Genomic DNA, 25901 nt, shown 5'->3' with positions numbered 1-25901 from the left:
GTGATCTTTGAAAGCATCTCAGTAGAAAACTGAGAGAAGGCAGATGGTAGCATGATAGGTAGGAAATGAACACTTAGAAATGGAAGCAGCATAGATTTTAATTGGGTATATTCTGGAAGGGGAAAAAAGAAGAGAAAAAACTAGCATCTTAAGGGCAACCTAAACTTTTTTTACACAGGAAATGAAAGGATATCTATATATATTTGAATACACGAGGAACAATCTCAATGAAGGAAATTAATTTAAAATTCTACAGAAAAAAACAAGTGGAAGAAAGTTCCAGAGGTGGTTGTACCATGTGCTCAGCTTGTGAAAGGAATCAGGACATTTATTCTTGTGGGAGGAGAAAAGCAGGCTAGATAAAACGATTTGTTTTGCAGTGGTCAGGAAGGCTCTTTTTGGTATAGGTGATCCTGTGGGGGCGCTGAGAGGGAGCTGAAGAATGAGGGGAGTGTGGATTTAGCACGTCAGCAGAGGTGACCAGCAGCGACTGTTCCATACAACTCCCTCATCAGTCCACTGCCCAGTCAGGAACTCAGCTGCCCAATGTAAACCACAGGCCCTGCTGCCCCTCAGTGCCTGCCCCAGGTCTCCCAGGACAGCTCTAACTTCCTCTACCTGTAAGGCTAGGCTCCCCAGTTAGAAGATCTGGATTCAATGAGAAAGGTCCACTTAGAATTTCATACAAAGGGCTTTTCCTAGTTTTCAGATATATTAATGCAACTGTCTGAGCCAGGAACTAAGGCACAGGAGAATTGCAGATTTTGAAAATAGGCACAAAAGGTAATGGGAGCCTCTCCGGGAGTCCTTCCTTTCCCTCAGTGGACTGAGAGCACCAATTATTCCATGTTACCAGACACCACTCACAGTGCAGCCCCTACTGCTGTTTCCTTGGCCAGACAGGAGGAGCATTTCCTCTGCAAGAGTAACTACCTTCAGCTTCTCTCACTTCCTAAAGTCCAAATCTCTGCTTGGGTAAAGTGACAACACAAGCTAATGTTGGGGTATCAAACAAGGAACTTTCAATTTCATTGCAAGCGTTTTGTTTTGCTCAAGGAGCAATGCAAAGAATGATTTCTAGAAACATCCGTGGCATGTGTGTGTGTGCCAGGATGCATCTTTGCTTTTCTACTTCCCCAGAGACACCACTTCTCTTCTGGTTACTTGTAAGAGATGCGGCTGTTTTCCAGGTAATCTCTTACCCCCCCCCCCCCCCCGCCCCACCGGAGTGCGGGGCTGGAACAGTACTGTAAGGTGGTGGAGGGGGCACAGGAGCTTGCGGGCCATGTTCCAGGTATTCCACTCCAGGCATCCCTCTCAAGTTCAGAAGGAAAACAAAAGGACATTGTGCTATGCTCCCTTCCCGTTTTCATCTACCCAGCTGTCATGCTTCCCCCTTATTCTTTTCTCACAAAAAAAAAAAAAAAAAAAAAAAAAAAGGCCACTTTGAAACCTGAGACCTATTCTAGTTGGCAGAGCAAACATACCAACAGGCAAATTTGCTAATGGGAGGAAAGTGGGCGCCACTGTTCTGACCCCGCCTCCTGAGCTGCACTCCAACCAAGGCGGGAAGACAGCACTGCAGCCCTATGCAGCTTCTAAGGAGGACTGCAAATTCAACATTTTTCTTGATTTTTGACGTTGGAGGTTACTCAAACAATAGGTGATTTTGTTGTTACGGTCAGTTTAAGCTATTACTCTCTCCTGTGCTATTTAGGTAATGCAGTGGGGAGGCTCCAAAAGGATCCAGTACCCACAGCAGAGCACAGACAATATTTCTTCCAGGTTTCCATTCACTTCTCTGCCTTAGCATCAAAAACTGGAATTCTGGAGACAGTTTTAACGATGATCACCCCTACCAGGTGGAAGGGTCACATGAATACCCACTTTATTTTTCTACTGTTTCACTGAGGTATAATTGACAAAACTGGAAGGTAAAGTGAACAAGCTAATGGTCTGACATATGTATACACTGTGAAAAGGTTCCTGAATACCTGCTTTATTCTTGTGCAAGTGTAGGGGAAGTGCTTGTTCTTTAGTAGAGCAGAGACAAAAATGGAGTTTTTCAGAATAAATGTTTATTTAAGAATTTAAGGGAAAACAAAAACATTAAAGCATAGGAATACATAGACTGAATACAAGTGTCTTGTTTGGTCTGAAGTCTTGAAAAAGTTACTCTAACTACTTACCTGAGGTAGATTTAGGTTGGCACTGTCTCAAGAGAACCTCCATCCATCCCAGAAGTTACCTTCTAGTTCTGGTTACAGGCTCCCAGTGGTCCTCTCCAACCTCAGGTTATGCTCTACAAATAACACCAACCCCTCTCTCAATGGGTAAAAGCCCTCACCCTCAGACCTGTCTCATACCCTGCCTGTTTGCCGTTTGAGGGATGGTCCATCCTTAATTTATTTAAAGACAAGAGACAATTATCAGTAAGATTAGTTGAAAGAAGGGGCAAGTCACTGCCCTGCCAACAATACAAACTCTGTTCCCTTCTCTAAGCTGTAACAATTAACAAGTAGCCATGAGGAATAACTCTCATCACCACCATGCCATACACCCAATACTATTTTAAGCATTACAACCGTCAAACATATACTAGTGACAGGCATGATCTGCACCAAAGAGAAACAAATACATCTTGCGTGTTTAATCACACTGGGCCACTTTTCATGGTATAAGAGCTATTTATGAAAATTACTAAAACACAACAGATCAAAGAAACCCTCCAGCATTTGTTTTCTAAAACAAAACAAAACAAAAACCAAAAAAAAAAAAAAAAAAAAAGGAAAAAACAAGAAAACCCCACCCTAGAACCAGATTCCTTATTATTACTATACGCTATATCCACTGACTCTTAGATTATCAAGCTCATTAACCAGTTAATAGGACCAAAGCTTAGAGCCATACACAAGGTAACAGCTGGCCACCACCATGAGTCTGAATGTCAGCACTCTCCAATCATTCAGGGATTTGTTAAAATAAACCAGAGAACCCAGACTAGCAACAAAATATTTACTCACCAGTCTATAGTCCCAAATACTGTAGGAATCTTATTTATAGTAAATGTCTTTTAACTTGAGGGAAGAAAAAAAAACCTCTGAATGGTCCATTTATAATCCCTGGATTAAGTACAGTATTTCTAGAGAATGTTAGAGATAATCATTAATTATCCTGTTAAATTGGAGATAAGTGCTTATCCTTAAGTCTCTGATGAATCTGTCAACTACTTTTGCCTCCTAGCATTCAGAATCCTACATTCCAAGCCAAACAGATACCTTATGTTGTGGTGACTGCAATCCTTTCCCTGGGAAAAAAAGTATTCTCTCTTTCCTTGGCAGAACTGAAATAAATGAAAGGCATATCATTATGGGGATTGATTTACTATCAACCGCAGGATAACAGAGTGAAAAACACGAGCTTTGAAGTCAGGATACTCAAAATCAAAGTTTAGCTCCTTCATTAATAATGTATCATTATGTGTTTTTACTCTGTGTCTGTTCAGGCTTAAATCTTTCTTTTGGTTTCCCTTAATCATTTTGCAAGGAGCTGAAGAGCATCTTTTCATCAAAAGAGACGTATTAAATAAAGTCACAAAAATACAGATGCTAGCAACATCATGACCATTATACTTAAATTTGCATTTCTGAGTTGAAAATAACTCTCTAAAGCTGAAATTTCAAATACCAGTGATAATCTCAAAGATGTTTGAGGGAAAGGAAACTTTTTTTTGGGGGGAATCCCTTAACTCACACAGTAAAAAGCTAAGTATTCTGCCTCTTTATGAGGTTGGCCCTCCAAAGAGGGCACTTTGGGGAGTGTTTTGATCTGGCTACTCCCTAGCTGTTCAGTTCTTTTCACTACCAGCAAAAGGTTCCCAGGCTACTGACAACATACTAGTCCCCATTCTTGCCAAGAATTAAAAAACTGACAGAGGAAAAGTTAGTATAATCCTTTCCCCCTGACAGTAATACATGCCACACCTTCTATCACAAGGTTACAGTCCTTTCCTTTATTGGATTTCCAAATTTTAACAAGTGAAAGTAAAGCAATCATTAAGTGGTTCAGATAAAAGTATCTTTACCTGAGTTACCCATCAGGCCTCTTCTGACCTGCCTAGCTCCTCCCAGAACAAGGTTCCGGGCATCTAAGCAACTGTTTACATACTGACTCCATTAAAAATCATCTCTACCATATGGGTCAACTATTACCTATCATTATGTACACAGTCCACAATGAGATCTCTCATTGGCGCAAAATTCTGTGCAGAGTACGTTCTTTGGGACCTGATAAGGTAGGAGTTTCTAGCAAGGCTTTTTTCAGACTCAAAGGAGGGTTCTTCCCTTATGGGAGTTCCCTGGTGTACCACAAGAGCTGCTCACTGACAGGAGTTTTTCTTACTCAGAGACTTTGTAAGGTCTTTCCTCAGATTGGGTTTCTTTGGTGCAAACCCAAGAAGGCTCTCAGCTAATGTTTTTGCCACATTCAAGACAAATACACGCATTTTCACCAGTATGGCTTCTCTGAAAAGTAAGAAAGTCATAGTTCTGTTAGAAGCTTTTTACGCACTTGCTGGGTTTCTCCCCACGATGGGCTTTCTGACATCCAATTCGACGTACATGCTGTTTGAAGCTCTATTGACAATGAGGGCATTTAAAAAGTCCTCTGGAGCGAATTCTCTTGGGATGAGGCGGGGTGAATGCTGCTAGAGAGCTCTCTTACACTCACTGCATTTGTAAAGTTTCCCACCTGTAGAAATCCCCTTGCAGGTGATCAGATATGAGCCTGGACTAACGGTTTGTCCAAACTCAAGGCATTTGTATGGTTTCTCATTGGAGTGGCTGATTAAGTGTTCTGTTAGGGTAGTTCTCTGGGCAAACCATTTCTCAACTTCCCACAGTTGCATTCTCTGGTCCCCACTGAAGTCTGAGCTCTGAGGAAAGTGTGAGATTTGCCTAGAGTTCTTTAATGAGTTCTCTCACAGGTAAATACATTTTTTATGGTATTGTAACTTCTTGTCTGATCAAGACATTTGTGAGGCTTCTGACGCATGGGGAGGGCTGAGCTCAAGACCTTTCTCGCCCATATTACAGATGTATGGTTTCTCACCGATATGGATTGTCTGATGTTGAAGAAGAGCTGAGCTCTGGTGGAAGCTTTTATCACATACACTGTATTTATAATGCAGCTCCTCAGTCTGAGTTCTCATTTTCTGTTGGGCAACAAAGTCCATCCCTAGGAGGAAGCCGCTCTCGCATGTCGACCACTGATGTGGTTTCTCCTCCATGTGAATTCTCTGATGCACAATAAGGTCTGAGCTACAGCTGAAACTTTTCTCATATTCAAGGCATTTAAAAGTGTGAGTATGAGTTGCCTGATGTCTGATGAGGTTGGCACTCCGTGTAAAACTTCTCATACATTCCAAGCATTTATATGGTTTCTCACCCGTATGAACTCTCTGGTGTACAATGAGGTCTGATTTCTGGCCAAAGCATTTCTCACAGGCACCACACTTATAGGGCTTCTCCCCGGTATGAACTCTCTTATGAACAATGAAGGCTGAACGGTGTCGGTAACTTTTCTCACACTTATTACATTTGTAGGGCCTTTCACCAGTATGAGTTCTCTGGTGGCTAATCAGATCTGATTTCCCACTAAAAGCTTTTTCACACTCCAGACACTTAAATGGTTTCTCACCTGTGTGAGTTCTTCGGTGCCTTATAAGGTTTGTACTTCGACTGAAGCATTTATCACACTCACTACACAGATATGGTTTCTCGCCTGTATGGCTTCGCTGGTGGACAAGCAGATCAGAGCTCTGACCGAAATTTTTGCCACAAATATCACATGTATAGAATTTTTTACCTGCATGTGTTCTCTGGTGTCCTGAAAGAGCTAAGTGGTGCCAAAAGCTCTTCTCACATTTGCTACATTTGTAAGGTTTCTCATAATTGTGGACCCTCTGGTGTGAAATAAGATCTGAGCTTTGGATGAAGGTTTTCTCACACATATCACATCTACAAGGTTTTTCCCCAGTATGGGATCTCTCGCACATAATAAGAGCTAAGTTTTCACAGAAGTTTTGCTCACGTTCAAGGCACTGGTATATCTGATCATCTATTTGAGTAATCTCATGCACATGAATAAAAATCTTTTTACCCTTCTGAGGGCATACATGATATATTTTACTTTTCTGAGTTCTCTGATTATATCTCTCTTGTGAAGTGAACATTTTCTATGGCTCTCTCCTAGGGAGTCTTCCACTTGTCTTCCTGACCCATCATTTTTTTCATTGTTGTTTTCTTGATATGAACTTGAAAGATACATCTGTTGTAGGCCTTTCAGTCATGAGCAGCTCATCTCTACAAGCTTCCAGCATTATACACACTAATTCCTCACTTGGTATTTCCAACCCTGTGAGACAAAGAAGAAATATTATTTATATTCCTGTAACTAGGAAAAGAATGCACAAGGTTATTACTGCAGAAAAGATGGAACTGTTCCATCAGAGTTCATAAGTGCTCTAGTTTTTATAGGGCTTGCAATCTTTTCCTCTTTTCTAACATACAACTAGTCAGAGACACGTATGGGGAAAAGTCCAGGAAGAGTTATTTCTGTCATGAGCCTGGGTGATCTCAACACTAGGCTTCCTCCTCTTTCCCCTGCTTCAACTGAGTAATCACAATAGGCCTAACAGTTAGTGTGCTTGCTCAAGAGGAGAACAACTCCAAAGGGACTGGGAAGGTCTATGCAGTCCTCTCGGTAGCAAAGTTGGGAAGGAATCGGGGATGATCATTAGAATTGAACACACACGTAAGTTAATCACTACGTATCTCACAGTAAGCACTCTGTGTTAGCTCTCACGCTCACTGTTATTAAGATGAAGATTCTGCTTTGCTATGAGCACAAACCCTGCTCAAAAAGAAAAATCCTGACTACAGATGAAAGCTTGGGCTTCAAGCCTGCTTTTTGTACCAGGCTCTTCCTTATACAATGAAGAGATACGGAAGAATTTCTTTCCTCTTTCAAGGGATGTGCAAGTATTAAAACAACTGAGGTTGAGCATCTTGAAGAAATAAGCCCTTATACAAAGAAAGATCACAATTACAGAACTCTCCTTTGTCACTTCACTGAAAAGGGCCCTCTGCTCAGGCTGCCAATGCTCCACTCTTCCTGGGTAAGGGATGCAGCCACATCTTCAAATTAGTAGGAGATTAAAAAGGAAGGAGAGGAGAGAAATGCGGAGGTCTTTCAACTAAGGACCTATTTTCCATGAAGCTATACTAGTAGATGAATTAAAGACGCCATGGCCAACAAGAAATAACACAGACTAATGCTGTACACTGGGCTGATTCGAGAGAGAAGCACGGGGGGGGGGGGGGGGGGGGACAACGACAATGAATTGGTCACTTAACCAACCACTCACAATATACCAAAGAAGAAACACAGGAGAAACAAGAAAGGGAAAAAACCATCATATTCCGTATCCTTTACACTCTTTTCAGTGATCATTTCCATATTGGATCCTCCCCCTCATACATTCTAAACCTTTCTCATCATCTAAGGAGTAAAAGCTGATGACTTTGCTTCCTATTTTTGAGAAAATTTAAGCCAAAAAAAAAAAAACCCCACAATACAACACAATATACACTTACGCTCAAAACAAAAACATAAAAAACCACTTCTACATGCTCCCACCACATCAACTAACTTCTTGCCAGCATGGTCATGCGCTCCATCTTTCCTCTGTCCTTACGGATGACAAACTGCCTTTGCTCAGTCTAAGGACAGACAGTCCTTCCACTGGCGTACTGGATTCTATCCTTTTACTCCACAAGGACATCACTCCAGCAATTCAATCCTCCCTATCCTGCACCTGTTGTTTTTGTGTGGATCACACTAACCAGCAAGCTGGCTGTCCTGTTCTCCTAAAACAAAAGCACAACCAACATGAGAACTTCTCTTGACCAACTTGCCCTCAAGCTATCATCCCACTTCTGTTTCTTTTTCCTGCAAATTTCTTCAAAAGAAATCAATCTGTTTATTGCCTCCAAGTCTTGTCTTCTAAGGTTTCTGGAACATCCTCCAATCTAACATTCGCCCTTATCGCTCTGCCAGACTGCTCCTGTTAGAAACCAACAAGCCCCTAAGAACTCTGCCTCCTGGTTACCACTCTGACTCTTCTCCTTGCTTTTCTTCTACTGTGCACATGTCAGTCACATTGTCTCTCTGCTGCTGTTCAAATTAGCAGGTCACCCCCACTTCAGGATCTTTGCATGTGTGCTGTCTCCTGGCTAAAGTGCTATCCCCTCTAGATCTTCAAGGTTCCATCCCCCTCATCACCTTCAAATCTTTGCCTGGCCATCCTGCTTTACGTTGTAATACACCTGCATCCCAGCTGACCCACACATATAACACTCCTGTTATACTGTGTATTTTCCTCCATAGAATGTCAGCCCCTAAAGGACAGTGATTTTTTTCATTTCAATGCTGTTTCCCTAGTACCTGGCACATAGCAGGTGCTCAAAGCTAAAACAGAAGTCCTTATCCAGCATCTATGGACTCCTAAATAACCAAAAAAACTGTGAAACTGATTGCAAATGTTATTTGGTGTATGTACATTCTTCTGGGAACAGGGTCCACCATTCATCAACTGTGACATATAGGACTAGAGCCTGTGTCTGTGAAAGGAAACAATATGCAGGCCACCTGAATTCAGAGTAAACAATGAGGTGAAAGGATCCAGAAGATGGGGAACTTTCTGTTTCATCCATTTGCTAACTGGTTTCCCAATTTCCATTCAGCAATTTGTAAACTCTCCATGCGTAAGGCACAGAGATGGTTGTCATAATTAAAAAAAAAAAAAAGTTATTTATAAATAGAAAAAGAAATACCAAGGCTTTAGATGTCAACTCAAAACTGAACAGGGTGGGAGTAGAGCAGTTTCTTGAAGAAGCCAGAGAGGTCCACAGAAAGGTAGTGTTCAAACCACTACAGAGGAACAGTATGAGAGAAAACTGATGCATGGCTGAAAGAGCAGTGACGTCCGCAGCTCGGAGGAGGGAAGGAGGTGGGCTACACACAAGAGATTGCGTGTTTATGCTAAATACAGTAACTCTACATCCTAGATTTCAAATATTCTATCATGTCACCGTGATCAACAAAACTGTCATAGAAATTACATTTTTTTGGTCCAAATTACCTGTTCCAGGTGACCCTCATAGTTATCGTACAAGAATTCCTTACACTCCAAGATCATTTCTCTCTGTTCATTCGATAATGGATCCCAGGAAATAAATGTACACATCTGACCAGTCAAATGAACTCCTGCTACCCAATGAAGTATCTTAAAGATGAGTACATTTCTGTCCTGATGATACAAGAGAGTGAATACTACTCTATGTATTTACCAGGATGCTGAGTCTCTGAGTTCTAAGGGGCTGCAGGCAGCCACAGAACACATACCCTTGATTACTGATGAACCATGGGCCTCTTGAGAAAAAGTTACCTGAAAACTACTAACAAAACAAAACCCCCAAAGCTAAAACAAAACCAAAAACTACTAATAACATATTAGTTACTAAGTACCAGAGTGTATGCTGCAGCTTCCACAATCAACCCCCAAAGCCTAAAGTGTCACAAAGAACGTTTTCTGTTAGTAGAATTTAGAACTCAATGTCCCATATCTGCTCTTGCCTTACTTAGTCAAAAAGCAGGCCAGCAGAGAAGCTGTACCGAGCTGAAATCCAGACCTACTCCAATACTCCTCCGCCTGATGGCAGTTCAGGGCAAATCTATCCTTTCCTGTCCTCAGGCCCAAACCCTGGAGTCATCCTGCAATCTCTCTCACTCTCTACAATTGAGTCATCAACAAATTCATGGGCTCCATTCTCAAAACTAGAATGCAACCACTTCTCACTGTGTCTGCTGCTGCAACCTTGGTCCAAATCCTGCTCATTTCTCATTTGATGATGGTAAAAACCTCCTAACTGGTTCCTATCAGTTAAGGGGTGAAGGGGGTGCTTCCCGGATTTGTATGTTGAAGCTCTAACCAACCCCACACCCCGTTACCTTGGAATGTGGCTGTATTTGGAAACAGGATCTTTATTTTACTTTTTAAAAAGATTTTAAATATTTTTTTTAAATTTTTATTTATTTATGATAGTCACAGAGAGAGAGAGGCAGAGACACAGGCAGAGGGAGAAGCAGGCTCCATGCGCTGGGAGCCTGACGTGGGATTCGATCCCGAGTCTCCAGGATCGTGCCCTGGGCCAAAGGCAGGCGCCAAACCGCTGCGCCACCCAGGGATCCCTTTTTTTTAAATATATTTTTTTTAATTTTTATTTAACTTTTTTAAAAGATTTTAAAGTAAACTCTACACCCAGTGTGAGGTTCCAACTTACAACCTTGAGATTAAGAGTTACCTGCTCTATGGACTAGGCCAGCCAGAGGCCCTGGAGACAGGACTTTTAAAGGGTAAAGTTAGGGACACCTGGGTAGCTCAGTGGTTAAGCATCTGCCTTTGGCTCAAGGCATTATCCTGGAGTCCTGGGATCGAGTCCCACATCGGGCTTCCTGAATGGAGCCTGCTTCTCCCTCTATGTCTCTGTGTCTCTCACGAATAAACAAACAAAATCTTAAAAAAAGGGGGGGAGGTAAATTTAGGTGGGCCCTAATCCATTTTGACTGATGTCTTTATAAGAAGAGATTAGGACACAGAGATATTTGGGATGTGTGGGCAGGGGGAAGATCATATGAGGACCAAGAGAAGGTGGCCGTCTGCAAGCCATGGAGAGATCTCAGAAGAAACCAAACCTGACACTTTGATCTTGGACTTCTAGCCTCCAGACTGTGAGGCAACCAATTTGCTGTTTAAAGCACTCAGTCTGTGGCATTTCATCATGGTAGCCCCAGCAACTCCTGCCATCCTATCATTACCCTCCTTATACCCACAAGCCCTCAACCCTGCAACCAGTGAACTCCTGTTAAAACAACAGAACAGGGGTGCTTGGGGTGGGGCTCAGTCAGTGAAGATCTGCCCTCTGCTTGGGCTCTCTCTTCCTCTGCCCCTACCCCTGCTTGTATGCTTGCACTCTGTCAAACAAATAAAAATCCAAACAAAATAAAAATAAAACAACAGAATCCGTTCTTCTCTGCTCCCTTCAGTGGCCTCCCCTTTCCCCACCTCTTTCAGTCCTCACAATGGCCCTAGAGGCCTCAAAGGGGCTGCTTTGCGACCTTACCACTGCTTCTCTGACCTGCTCTCTGTTCTCCACATGATGTGCCCACAATGGCTTCCCAGCTGTCCTCACCCCAACTCCCTTTAGGGCCTCAGTCCTTCCCTGCTGGTTTCTCCAGCTTTCTTCCCTGTGGGTATGTGGGTATGCACAGCTCTCTTAATTCCCTCAACTACTTTTTCAGCTGTCACTTCTCCAGGAGGCCTCCCGTGACCACCATATTCAGAGCTGTGGGCCATCCCCATGCCCAGTGTTCCCAAGACTGCTTTTCCGATTTTTCCACAACGCTGACCACCTTTGGATACGCTACATAATTTGTTTTTTTATGGTCTAAAATATGGCAAGGATGTTTATGTGTCTTGTGTACTGCTCTTTCTTTAGGATACAGAGCAGTGCCAGGCACACAGCTGGTGCTTACTAAGCATCTGCTGAGTGCGTGAATAAACCTCATTGTAAATTCTTCGTGTCCCTATGGTAAAAGCAAAAGGCCAAGTTCCAGAAGACAGGGGACCACTCTGACAGAGCACGATCTAGGAGAAGGTACATCCCTGAGGACCAGAGAAACTTAGCTTACCTAGAATCTAACTGGAAAGAAAGCAGCATTTACCTCCTGGTCCTAAGAATTTGATTTCTCAAGGAAGACAGCATTCTGTAAAACACAAGGATGAGAAAAGAATACACCATCATAAATGAGCAAATTTAGCACCAGATCATTTCACTCGAAGAACCTGAAAATGGGTAAACTGGTTTCCTTAAAAGAACAGATGGGTTTTCTTATACAATGCCTTAAATTCAATTCTGAGGTTAATCGGAATCCTACACCATCTCAGAGAACTCTACAGGAAAGGGACAAGGGAGAATCTGAAGACCACCTGCACAATCTACAGCTTCCTTGGGGATTCTAACAGCATCGAAGGAAAGGGCCCCTATCCCTAAATCTCAATGGAAGACAACACATGCTAAGGCATCATCCTCCCAGCAGGAACTCGGGCTGCAGGAGGGACCTACAGGGCAGTAGGGAACACACACTATACCTGCACTCCCACGAAACCACTCCTTGACTATAGGCATCCTTCCTTCACTGGAGGGCATGCCATCATCACACTTCTGGTTATCCAAAATTTACAGTGGCCTAAGGGCACTTGTATTTCAGCCACAAACAATTCGGGAGGTAGCCCATTACGGGCATAAAAGAAGTCAGAGAGCTCAGACTTGTCCAATGATTCCTTCCCTCGGCAGCTTTAACCTGCCTATTTCAGGCCACGGAGGCTTCCGTTTCCTCAAGAACCTTTCTGCTCCGGAGGATCAGAAGCAAGAAAGGAACTCCTGAGACCCAGACAACAAGTGGGCACATTTAGTTGAGGCTCTCTATGACATGGAGTCCCTATGTAGCTGCCAGTATAAAGATGACAAGTGTCATGATTCTGGTTCCAGGCTAAGATGGGAGTAAACACATGCCATTTTTGTTCTCCCTCAGAATGCATTTCTGAAATCTGGACAGAATCCATGGGCTAGGCACTTAAGGCCTCTGAAAAGTAAACAGTGCGCAGGTCAAGGAAAACCAAACTTTCAAGCACAACCCAATGAGCAGTGAGTTGACTCTTCTGATTGCTGTTTCCTTCAGGGTGAACCCAATACAGCCTGAAACAAAGAAGTCAGGGAAACCATAAATTGTAGTTTAACTGGGATTTTTCAGAAAACCTATGAGCTTCTACAACAATGATTTAAAACTGACTTCAGTGGATAGAAAACCGACTTATGTATGGAAAAAGGACAAAATACCTCTGGGAGAACTCTACAGAACACAGTAATAAAGCAAAATCGGGGTAATGATGGCTGTAGGAAGCCCAATTTCCCGACACCTCCTTTAGAAGCTAAAGGAGCAAGAAGAAAAACAAATGCACAACACAAGCTCACATCTTCACCAAATCATAGTTGGCCGGCTCTCAAATGCAAGCTATGCATGCTGCCCATGAGAGCAAGGGTGGCCTGAGTATGTGGGGTGCAGACGAGGGCTCGGGGCACACAAAATCAACTGAGTTTCCTGCCAGAGAGAGAAAACCCACTCTAAGTACAAAACACATTTTGAAAGTTCTGATCAGAAAAGGGTATCAGAAAGGGACTTAGCACCCACACCAGAGTAAAAGAGGCAGTCCTGGCAGGTGCTTCAGGAGAGAGTAAACAGGGAGGGAGAGGAACCAACCCTCTGGGCTGCATAGTGAAAGAGAAAAGAAAGAATATTTAAGGGTCCTTCAAGATGAAGGGAAGTTTTTTTTGTTTTGTTTTGTTTTTTTAGAAAAAAGGAAAATAAAAGAGACACACTCTATCTCCCCATTATCTTCAAAAAATGCCAACTCATTAAAAAAGACAAAAACCCCACAAAACCTTACCACAATGACAAAAGTGCCAAAGTGTTACTAAATTAGCAGTCTTGTTAAACACTTTGTTTCAATAAAATAGACATAATTCAACTAAAAGCTGAGAGAAGAAAGAGAAAGTGGCCTCACTAGTTAGTGCATTAATGGCAGACAGTAGGAAAGGGTTCCTACTAAAAACTGAAAAAGCAGATAATTAAAGGCTCAATAAAAAAATGGGACTAACATCACAAAAGATCTATGCCATGATAACAAAAACCAAACATTCTAAAAACATTTTTAATGAAAGAGCAATGAAAACACAACAAGTAGCTGAAAAATTAGGACAAATATAAACAATATGATCACGCGGAGACCAAATATATCAATCATCAATGCATGCGAAGGAGTTTGGCTCACCTCTTCAAATGTTTTTACCATGGCTCACAAAGCAAGATCCAACTACATGCCAACTACAAGAGATGCTTAAAGACTCAAAAAGGCTGAAACTAAAGGGACAGAAAAAGGATCACAGGCCAAAAAAAAAAAAAAAAAAGGATCACAGGTAAATAAAAAGAATAAAGGAAGGCCCTGTATCCAAGATATCAAGAAGAGAAGAACTCAGGCTGAAAAATATTAGACATGATGAATAACTTTTTAATGTTGAAAGCTGTAATTAAAAATTAAAATAGAGCTTGTAAGTTATAATTTTGAACCAAGTTACACAGCAGTCACCCTTACAAAGCAAAAACTACAAGAGATAACAAGAAATACAGATAAAAACATTAATAATAAAACAACATGCCACTATCAGTAAAGACTTACAAAGCAGAACAAAAAATAAATAATGATGCAGAAGACCTAGATAATCTAATTATCAAGTAAATCTTAAGAATAGCTATGGAAACTTATGCCCTAATAATATGAAGTAAACTTTTTTCTCAGGCACATGTGACTCAGTCACAGAATCCTGTCATATATTAGGTCACAGAGACAACATCAGTAAGTTCCATAAAGTGACATGAAACTAAAAACTTATTAAAATGCCAAATTTAAAAAGCCCCTCCTAAGTGGGGAAAATAAGCTATTAAGACAACTCTTCAGCAAATGGGGAGATGAAACGAAATTTCTTTTTTAAAAAATTTTATTTATTTATTTGAGAGAGAGCACGATAGGGGATGGGGAGAGAGAGAACCAGACTTCCCACTGAGCAGGGAGCCCCATGAGGAGCTCCATCCCAGAACCCCATGATCATGACCTGACCCAAAGGCAGAAGGCAGACACTTAACCAAATGAGCCACAGAGGCACCTGTGAAATAAAATTTCTAAATATTGATAATTAAAACTATTACAGATTATAATCTATAGAGTAAACTTAAAGCAGTGATCCAGGAATGTTCATAGTCTTACTTTTATATCAATAAAAAGATTAAATGAACAAACACTAAATTCTCAGATCAAAGAACTAAGAGAAAGGTAAATCAAAGGAAATTAAGGAAGAAAATAAAAATAAAAATGGAAATCAGTGAACTAAAGAGAAAAGCAACCTAATTATAAATCAAAATCCTACTTATTTGGAAAAACTTAAACGATTTAATGAACACAAAGAGAATGTACATATTTATTAAAAAAGAAAAGGAATAAATAACAAGTAAAACAAAAAAACCCCACATACACAAAACATCACTTTGCAGACTTCTACACAAATAAATGGGATAACCTATGAAACATTGTTTCCTGGGAAAAACCTAATTTACCAAAATCACCCTTATCAGAGACAGAAAGTTTTAAAACACTAATATGCACAGAATAAACAGAAGATTGTTAAGGAATTATCCCACAAAAAAGCAGTAGATCGACATCATTTCTAAAGGGTATTCTAACAAACTTACCAAGACCAAATAAACTCAATGCTGCAAAAATGTTTTCCAGAATACTAAAAATTAAGAAAAACTTCTAGTCTTTTGTGAAAATAGCTTAATGTTGACAACTAAATCTGATGAAAAGTATAAAAATGTTTATAGCCCAGTATTAGTGTGAAAAATACTAATAAAAATCTAAAACCATATTAAGAAAAGTAACATCACAAGAAAGATGAACTTATTCAAATGTAAGATTTGTTCAAATATTAGGAAATCCATTAATATGATACCACATATTAACTGATCTATGGAGAGACATCATGATTATCATCATAGATGCTGAAGGAACTCAACAGCAATCAACATCTATTCCTAATGAAAATACTCAAAGTAGGAATTGATGGACTTCCTTTTAAATAATAAATTATACATTCTTTAGTCTAACAGCTAGTATCTAAGTGAGAAAAACTAGTCATTTCCAGTAAGATCAGGAACAAGTCAAGAACAATCACTATCTCTTCTGTTACTAAACACTGACTTGGAAGTATTAGCTAATGCAATAAGAAAATAAAAATCAATTAGAAGTATAATAATAGAAAAGAAATAAATTTATATCTGTTTGGAGATATAGGTTATAATTCAAAAACCCTAGAGAGAATCAACATTAAAATTGACTCAGGGATCCCTGGGTGGCGCAGCGGTTTGGCGCCTGCCTTTGGCCCAGGGCGCGATCCTGGAGACCCGGGATCGAATCCGTCGGGCTCCCGGTGCATGGAGCCTGCTTCTCCCTCTGCCTGTGTCTCTGCCTCTCTCTCTCTCTCTCTCTCTGTGTGACTATCATAAATAAATAAAAATTAAAAAAATCTTTAAAAAATAAAATAAAATAAAATAAAATAAAATAAAATAAAATAAAATAAAATAAAATAAAATAAAATTGACTCAAAGGTGAGGGGTACCTGGGTGGCTCAGTCAGTTGAGCATCTGCCTTAGGCCTGGGACTTGATCTCTGAGTCCTTGGATCTAGCTCCACCTCCAGCTCCCGGCTCAGCAGGGAGTCTGCTTCTCACTCACCCTTCACTCCCCTGCTCCTGCTCTCTTGTGCTCTATCTCAAATGAATACATAAATAAAATCTAAAAAAAAAAAACCTGACTCAAAGGAATTCAGCAAGGCAGCAGGATATAATATACACAGAAATGAACAGCACTTTTTTGTACACAAATAACTAGAGTATACAATGATAGAGAATACTCTTTGTACAACAAAATATGAAATACTTAAAGATAAATTAAACAATAATTATGTAAAATGAAGAAGAGGAAAACTTTCAAACACTACCGAAAGACCCAAGAGTACACTTAAACAAATGGAAAGATATCTTTTCGGATAGATTAATTCAGTATGATGAAGATGTTAGTTCCTCCTAAAAAGACTTATAAACTAATACAATTCCAACAAAAATAATAAACTTCTTCCTGGAACGAGACCAAAGGTGCGTAAACTATGGCCACAGGTAACTCTGGCCTGCAGCCTAGCCTTTTTATAAAGTTTTCCTGAAACAAGGTAACACTTATTCATGAATGTATTGCTCATGGCTTCTTTCACACAAGCAGAGTTAATTAGTAGAACAGAGACCATATGGCCCCCAAGGCCTAAAGTACATACTTTCTGAGCCTTTACAAAAAAAATCAATAATGCCTGAGCTAGTTATTACTCAGATTCACTTGGAAAAACCGACATGCAAGAATAGCTAAGAAACGATGAAAAGATTGAGAGGTGACTGATAATCCCAGGAGACATTAAAATATACCATAAAGCCTCTATATTTAAAAAATGTCATTCTGGTACATAAATACATAAAAAGATATGTGGAGGGGATCCCTGGGTGGCGCAGCGGCTTGGCGCCTGCCTTTGGCCCAGGACGCGATCCTGGAGACCCGGGATCGAAACCCACATCAGGCTCCCGGTGCATGGAGCCTGCTTCTCCCTCTGCCTATGTCTCTGCCTCTCTCTCTCTCTCTCTCTGTGACTATCATAAATAAATAAAAAAAAAATTTTTTTAAAAAAAGATATGTGGAATAGAATAGAAAATCATATACAGAAATTTAGTATATAATAAAGATGATGTCTCAAATCACCAGGAAAATAACGAATTTTTAAATAAATGATTAAACGATTAGATTAAATGATTAGAACATCAGGATAGTCACATGGAAGTTGATACAATTTGATCTATACCCCATACCATATACCAAAATCAACTCCACACTGATCAAAGATGTGAATTTACAAACTGAAATCATACACATACTGAACATACAGGTAATTTCAGTGTATAGAAAGGTTTTTGGCTTACGATACAAAATTGGCCATTTGAAAAAAATAAAAACATTTTTGCATGTAAAAAGAATTGCAATAAATGTACCACTCTGGGCTGAGACGTTGATAGCTGGAGAGGCTGGGGTCAGTGGGTGGAGGGTGGCAGAGGACATACAGCAACAATACGTACTCAACTCAATTTTGCTGTGAACCTCAAAGTACTCTAAAAAAAGTCTATTTTTAAAAAATGAAATAATTGAAAAGGGTATGGGAAATGCCCAATTTGACATACACTAAAAGTATGACAACCCATTTTGTTGTCAAAACCATGGGGAAATAAGACACTTTCATATGTTACACCAATTGGTACAACCTCTGGAGGGGAATTTGACAACGTAACTAATAAAACTAAATGCATGTATGCTTCAAAGTATTGGTTATTTTATGATTTCTAATAAAACTAAATATGCATTTCTATCTGACTCAGAATTCCATTTCTAGAACTTGACTCTGAAGATACACCTCCAACAATATAAAAATATACAAGCATAAGGTTAGTCACCGTAGCAATGTTTGTAACTTGAATATATTTAAAACAACTTAAATACCCATATGTAAGAAAGTGGTTGAACAAACTTGGTATAGGCACATATAATGGAGTACTATGAAGCTGTAAAAGAATGAAGAAAACCTTTATGAATTGACGTCAAGTGATTTTCAGGATATTCCGTAAACTTTAAAAACAATGGTATAAAAAAGCATGCTACATTTTGTATAAGAATGAAGTAAAAATAAAAAAATACACGTGTATGTGTGGGTACCTGGGTAGCTTGCCTCTTGTTTTTGGCTCAGGTTATATGATCTCAGGGTTGTGGGACCTAGTCCCCGTTTGGGCTCTGTGATGACCTTGGAGCCTGCTTGGGGGTTCTCTTTCTCCTTCTGCCCTCCCCCTGCTGATGCTCTCTCAAATAAATAAATAAATAAATAAATAAATAAATAAATAAATAAATAAATAAATAATAAACAACTATAAATCCATTCATTTGGCCAAAAATAACTTTTTTTTTAAGATTATTTATTTATTCATGATAGTCACAGAGAGAGGAGAGAGAGGCAGAGACACAGGCAGAGGGAGAAGCAGGCTCCACGCCGGGAGCCCGACGTGGGACTCAATCCCGTGACTCCGGGATCGCGCCCTGGGCCAAAGGCAGGCGCTAAACCGCTGAGCCACCCACGGATCCCAGGCCAAAAAGAACTTTGCAAAAGGTTAAAGAAACTAATGCATGTGGTTATCATCACAAGGTAGGTGAAATGGGATTAAAAGGACCAGCAAATGGCATCAGTGTAAATAGGTCAAGGACTATACATTTTTGTAACACACTCAACATTTTTACTTTTAGAACTGTTACATTTCACACATTCAATAAAACAGACAAGAGAAAAATGTTAAAATGTAATACAAACAAAAACAAATGAGTCTGCTTTTCAAATGATTAAACACCCAGAAGGGAAAAAAACAACTCAAATAGCACTTTAATACAGTCTTAGGATTATATAAACTCAAGCTAAACATAAAAGAACTATAAACAATTACTAAAATCTCATTAGTGGGGCTTTTTTCTCTCCTGTGGTATAGATATATTACTTAGTGTATACCCTAGAACTGAACAAGTATATACTTTGGGTAAAATGGCACACACATTCCTCTTTCAGAGAAGGGAATTATAAATATAGAAAAGGCAAAGGCAAGAATGAACTCTGTAGTGATTAAATGGAATTAGAAGTATCAGTATGAGGCCAAGGTTTTATAGTATATATGAAAAAAACAGGTGTGTATGTGTCAAAGTATGTGTTTATTTTTCTAATGACGTCTGCTGAAAGGTTATATAAAGAATGAAATCCTAGTAATAATGTGCATACTAAACACTCAGATCTTGGTTTCTAAACACATTCTCCACTTAATGCTATCAGGGCTCCTGGAGTAATGGCTGATTCCGGGGCTTAGAAAGTATAAGATGAACCAGAACATCTTATTGTGCCAGGTAAGAAGTGCTCAAATAGAGGTGACAATATGCCAAAAGGACCCAGGAGCCAGGCCGAAGGGGCTGCTACTGTACGAATCTGGAACAAACAGAACATCAAAATAAATATTGACTGTAATAAGTTTTTTTTTCCAAGATTTATTTATTTATTTTATGATAGACATAGAGAGAGGCAGAGACACAGGAGGAGGGAGAAGCAGGCTCCATGCCGGGAGCCCAATGCAGGATTCAATCTGGGGACTCCAGGATCACGCCCTGGGCCAAAGGCAGGCGTCAAACCGCTGAGCTACCCAGGGATCCCCTGACTGTAATAAGTTAATAACACAATAAGAATCCATACAGATTCAAAAAAAGTGAATAAAAATGGAGAAGGGAGTTTTTCTTATTTTACAAAAGTCAATAAGTAAATGTAGAAGAAATGATGGAATTTTAAAAACCACCATGTCAAAAAATAAATAAATAAAAATAAATAAAAATAAAAACCACCATGTCCAATCAAAAGAAGAGTATTTAATTGTTTCAGGTAGAAATCTAGTGGGTGAAAAGTTTATGAGATCAGGATATTTATACAATCTGAAAGTACTAGATATTTAATAATTACGAGACAAGAGTACTTCACAGTACCGAAACCTACAGAAACCTGGAAGATACCACCTTAACCAAATGATTAAAGTTACTATTACCAGTAACACGATGTCCAAGTTACCCAACAGAAGGTAAAGAACAGAACAAGACATCACCTCTGTGCTATCTTGCCAAAAATGTATAACCTAAATATGCGGAAACATCAGACAAACCAAATTGAGGGAAATTCTACTAAACACATGACCTAACCCCTTAAAACAAAAGCCAATGGGGCACTTGAGTGGTTCAGTCAGTTAAGCAGCTGCCTTCAGCTCAAGTCACAATCTCAGGGTCCTGGGATAGAACGCTGGGCATGGGGCATCCTGCTCAGTGGAGAGTCCGTTTCTCCCTCTCCCGCTTTCCCTGCTTGTGCTCTCTCTCTCTCCCTCTGTCTTCCTCTCAAATAAATAAATAAATAAGATCTTAAAAAAAAAAAAAGTCAAGGTCTGAGGACATATATTCCATGATAAAGAAGACATGACAATTAAATGAAATGGGGAATGATGGACTGATCTTGGGCAACAAAAACTGGTTTCTTCCCTTTCCTGAAAAGGACACTAGTGGAACAATTGACTCAACTTGAATAAGATAATAGTGTTATATGAGTTTTAATTTCCTAGCTTTGATAGCTGTAATGGTAAGGAGAACAGCCTTGTTTTCAGGAAATAAACTGCTGCGTCTATTTAGGACAGGCATTCTCAACTGGGGTTCTAGGAAAGAATGAAGCTCTATAGGAAACAATTTGAGTATTTTTTTAATTCTCCCAAGAATGGCATGTAACTAGGAGCACTGGACATGCATAGGAGAGAAGTTAATTCATTACATACTTTTAGGGCTTAATTCTCTTAAGACTTTAGTGCTTAGCATGTCATAAGACTTTAGGGCTTAATTCTCTCATAGTTTGAGGAGAATCATTATGCCTATAACCTAGTCTTAGAGGGTTCAGGGAAAACATATATATGAATATGTATGTGTATATAGAGACACAGAGAATCATAAAGTGAATACAGTAAAATGTTAACATTCAGGACCATGGACAAAAGGTAAGCATTCTTTGTACTACTCTGCAACTTTTTCTTACGTCTGAAATTATTTCAAAATCAGAAGGTATTTTAGTCTGTTTAAAAGAACATGAGAGCTGAGAGTTGATATATTGTACTAGTTAAAACTGAATGTTCAAGTTCTGGAATCAGATTTTGGTTCAAATTCCCACTATGCTTCTCTGTAGCTGCAAGAACTTGGGTAAATTACTTAACTTCCTTCAGCTTCAATTTCCCCTTTGATAAAATAGGAAAGATCCCATTACATGCCTCAAGAAGCTGCCATGAGAACTCAGACATCACCACGAAAGGACTCAGCTCAGTACCTATGTCTCTACAGATACTCAATAAATGACAGGTTCTATTATTTTCTTAATTTCATCTTCACACACACAAAAACCCTCTTTATCCAGTCCATCCTCTGCATCTGCCTCGTGTAAAGCTTTGTTCAGAATCCACTAAAAATTAACTAAATCATAAGCAATAAAATAACTCAGCCAGTTAACAATGAATATGGAGATTCTGCAAAAGCTAGAAAAACAGTAATGGATAAATATTAGGAGAAAAAAGAAAAATTCAGAATCAAAACCAAGTAAAGATATGCAGGCATATGGACAAATAGCTAGTAGAAGACAGTAGAGACTTTGTGGAAGCTTTGTCTTTTAAAATGTGTATTATTGCTCAGGTCAAAAGTACAGCAGAATGGAAATAAAGGATTCTGAGTTTGGCAATAGCCTGGTAAATGAAATCAGAGTCTTGCCTAAAGTTATCAGCCCAGGATATTGTATTTATCCTAAGTAGCCAATAAACTGTGGGACACCAAAAAGAAAAAAATTAAAAAATTAGGAAATCATTTTCTTATTCCTAAGTCTTTTAGAAGCCAGCACCTAGAAAATAAAACACTCTGGTTTGTCAAAACTTAAAGTAGACCATGACACTTCCCTAGCTCAAGATATTATCATTTCCTATCACACTCAGAATAAAACCCAGTTCTCACTGTTCTACATAATGTGGCACCTCCAACTATCTTTACCCTCACGAACCACCTTGGAACTTCTGCACTTGTTCCCTCTGCCTGGGACATTCTTCCCCCAGGTAGCTTGCTTCTTTCTTTGATCCAAGTCTCTGCCTGAAAATTAATTCCTCGAAAGGAGGCACATCCTGACTACTTTATATAAAATAACTATGTCCTCTTATTCTCTTTTATTTCTCTTCACAGCACTTATCATTCTCCAACTTTATGGTACATATTTTATATCTGTTCATTTATTTCTCTCTCCTACTAGACTACAACTTTCATTAGGGTTAGGACTTAGTATTTCATTCACTGCACTATCCCTATACTCTAGAACACATTTGTTGAATGAATGAAAAATATGAATAAATACCACAGCAACAAAAAGGACCGACCACCATAATTCTTAGGGCCCTCATAGCAATGCAACGGGCCAGGCTGGCAGTCCTGGCTGGTCCATCTGGCAATCTCAAACATATCCTGTGTGTCCTAGCTTCAGGGTGCCCTCCTCCAAGAGGTTTATCCTACCTCACCCTAGGGGGAGACTGGTTCTCTCTTCCATGGCTAGAGTCAGAGTGTGCACAATAAGCAGGCATGCAATAGAAGTCCAAACAGGGAATCTGAGTATTGAACTTCAAAGCTCAAGGTTATTCTTACAGTTGAAGGATATATGGGACAAGCAAAGTCGATAAGGCATTAATCTAAAAAACAGATAATGCTTATTGTATCAGGCCCAAGGCGATACATTTATCATTTATCTTTCATTGACTGCATGGATTATCTCATTTAATCTTCCCAAGAGCTTGGTAAAATAGGTATTAATACCAATATTTGCACTTAACAGAAAACCTTATGCGTAGGGCAATTAAATAATTACTCAAGAACTCATGGCTATTAGGTAGCATGGTAATGATTGAAATTTCAATCTTCTAACTAAGGAGGCTGCCTAAGCATTGGGCATACTGCCTTTTTTGGGCTGGAAATCAATCAAGAAGCAATTGCTACAAGCCTACTGCGAATACATATGTGGGAAAGAAGTAGAAAATACACTTAAATTGGCAGAATAGGATCCAGTTTTAACACTATCTCAGGACCTAAGAAAGTATCAATCTCTTTTTCCTGTTATCTTCTTCCAATCATTCTTGTCCTCCCCCACCTCCTGTTCCCAAATCCATATTTATAGAGAAACATGTAGTCTGGTATGCCACTTACCATTAACAAAGATTGAAGATGGCCTTCCTTTTGGCTTCAAACAGTCTCTAGTCCGTAAGTACTCACAATACTCAATTTTCTCTCCTAGAGAAAAAACCAATAATGTAGAAATTTATAATTTTTTGGTGAAATTTATATATTTTTCTGGAGCTGGACGTCTAAATATTGGTCCCATTTACGCCCCAGTCTGGTCAACATCCTTCAATCACATCTAACTCTTCCCACAATTGCTTACATTCCGTTTCTCCTGCAAGAAATAGCTGCCACTGGTAGCCATCACTTCCTTCCCAAGCAGCCCTAGACAAAACATCAAGAATCCTTCTGGATAATGACTAACTTTCTTAGGAAAACTCTGAGTCTTGTTTTACTTGTCTAAAATATTTTTTTGCTCATTTTTTCTTTGCATTATCTCCACTTCTAAGGTCAAGGACCCATTCATTATTCGACCACAATACATCCCAAGACACACCATTAAGTGTATACAATACACTTCTCCAAACATAGTTATGAATAGTTAAAAAACGGTATTCTTCTGCATATAGATCTGAGTACAACATAACTAATCTCCGCCTTAAAAGACGGGGGGGGGGGCTTCATTCAATGTCCTTGGGTTTTTCCCCAACAGGAGAGATACAGAGCGCTCAGAAAAGTGCCCGGTAATGTTTATTGTTATCCTCTCCAGGAAGGACCGGACTGAGCTGCTCTTCTTTCAACTTTTCATTGACCGTCTTTCAGTCCGCTGTCTGGGCGGGGGCGAGGCGGGGGAGGGGTTACGGACCCCGCTCCGCAGCCGGCTGCAGGGGCCCAGGGACCGTGGAGGGCGTGGGGTGGTCGGTCTCTGGTCCGGCCGCGCCCCCCCCCCGCCTCCGCCTCCGCCCCTGGGCCCCGCGGCCGCGCCCCTCCCAGGCCCCACCGGCCCGGCTTACCCCGGCGGCCGCAGGCACCGCCCCTCCGTCTAGGACCGCACTTCCGGTTAGTCTTCGGACACTCGGGTTTGGGTTTCCCGGCAGCCGCAGGCTTCGAGACGGCGGACCTCAGGGCCCACCTTCGGAAAGAGAAAGAAAGCAAACCTGGGGAGCCGACGAGAGCCAGAAGCAGCTTCCTTTGCGCGGCTCGGGAGGGGAGCCGAGGCCAGGCCGCCCAAGGAGCGCTTTAAGGGCCGACAAGGCCGGATCCGCGAGCCTTTTCCAGCAGGCTCGGAAGCAGCCGGCGTAGCCCCGCCCCCTAGAGTCACATGACCACCCCTGCTTCGGAGGCCGGGGCGCCCCGCCCCCGGCCTCTGGGCCAATGGGAGATGAGCTTCTGTGAGGGGGCGGGGCCCTGGGGCGCCTGCGCTCCGGGCCGCCGGCGGTTCGGGGCGGGGCGGCCAACAGCCGGGTGCCTGTGAGACCCCTGGGGTCCTGGTTTGAGGGCGGGCTCCCTTGCCACTTTGAAGAGAAACAACGTTGTTTCTGTTACAGTGTCTGCCTTCTGTGCTCTTTCCTGAAAAGCAATTAAAAGAGGACTCGAGCCAGAAGTAGCGTCACGGAGCCGAGGGCCACCCTGAGAACACCCGGAAGGATCCGGGAGAGATGGAGGCTCCCGGAGCGCGGCGGAAGCGCTCAGCCACCCGAGATGTGGCTGGCGAAACGGAGGAAGTACTTCACCGGGGGTGCTGGTAGCAGCCGCGCGGAGGATGGGACCGCCCGGGATCACGGGGGTCCCCGGTCCTGCTGCTGGGCTGCAGTCAACGAAGACCAATCACTTTTGTTTGGGTTGGAGCAGAAATAAGATTGCCTGCACAGTGAGAAATCTGTGAAGGTCTGCTTTCCCTGTTCGATTGTTCAGGGAACAAAAGTTTTTAAAAGGCCCTCAGGCAGCAAAGAGGGAGGATAAATACTAAGAAAATAAAGGAGGAAAGGCTGGGTGAGGTAGCCAGGGACCTGGATTGTGAGCTCAGTACTGGGGATAGGGAGCGGTGAAAACATCAGTGTTTTACCAGTCACGCCTTCAGGAGTAGCCAGTCATGTTTCTGATCCTGGAATTCTCCAGAGGAGCTGCAGTTCATTTTAATTTCATATATATTTTTAAAGATTTATTTAGAGAGCGTACAAGTAGGGGAAGAGACAGAGGGACAGACTCTTGAGCAAACTCCGCACTGACAGGGGAGCCCAACACAGGGCTTGATCTCAGGACCCTGAGATCATGACCTGAGCTGA

At 40.9% G+C, this 25901-nt stretch overlaps 1 protein-coding gene across 3 annotated transcripts; it reads right to left on the bottom strand.

Annotated features, from left to right (window-relative positions):
* Positions 1-2056: 2056 nt before the first annotated feature.
* ZNF322 (zinc finger protein 322) lies at positions 2057-24908 on the bottom strand. Of its 3 annotated transcripts, none has more exons than XM_055322078.1 (4): positions 24630-24908; positions 23704-23787; positions 11812-11886; positions 2057-6414 (listed from the first exon to the last, which is right to left on the bottom strand). In XM_055322078.1, exon 4 carries the CDS (start codon positions 6230-6232, stop codon positions 5024-5026), a length of 1209 nt encoding a protein of 402 aa, XP_055178053.1. In that variant the 5' UTR covers positions 6233-6414; positions 11812-11886; positions 23704-23787; positions 24630-24908; the 3' UTR covers positions 2057-5023. The 3 variants fall into 3 exon arrangements, with proteins under 3 accessions (XP_055178053.1, XP_055178054.1, XP_055178055.1); XM_055322079.1 differs by having other exon boundaries at positions 11845-11886; XM_055322080.1 differs by lacking the exon at positions 11812-11886.
* Between the last annotated feature and the right edge of the window lie 993 nt (positions 24909-25901).

Source organism: Nyctereutes procyonoides, unplaced genomic scaffold (assembly GCF_905146905.1).
Source record: "Nyctereutes procyonoides isolate TBG_1078 unplaced genomic scaffold, NYPRO_anot_genome, whole genome shotgun sequence".
In the NCBI taxonomy this organism is placed as follows: domain Eukaryota; kingdom Metazoa; phylum Chordata; class Mammalia; order Carnivora; family Canidae; genus Nyctereutes; species Nyctereutes procyonoides.
Note: the sequence above shows the minus strand (reverse complement) of the source record. Positions and strands in the feature narration are given on the sequence as shown.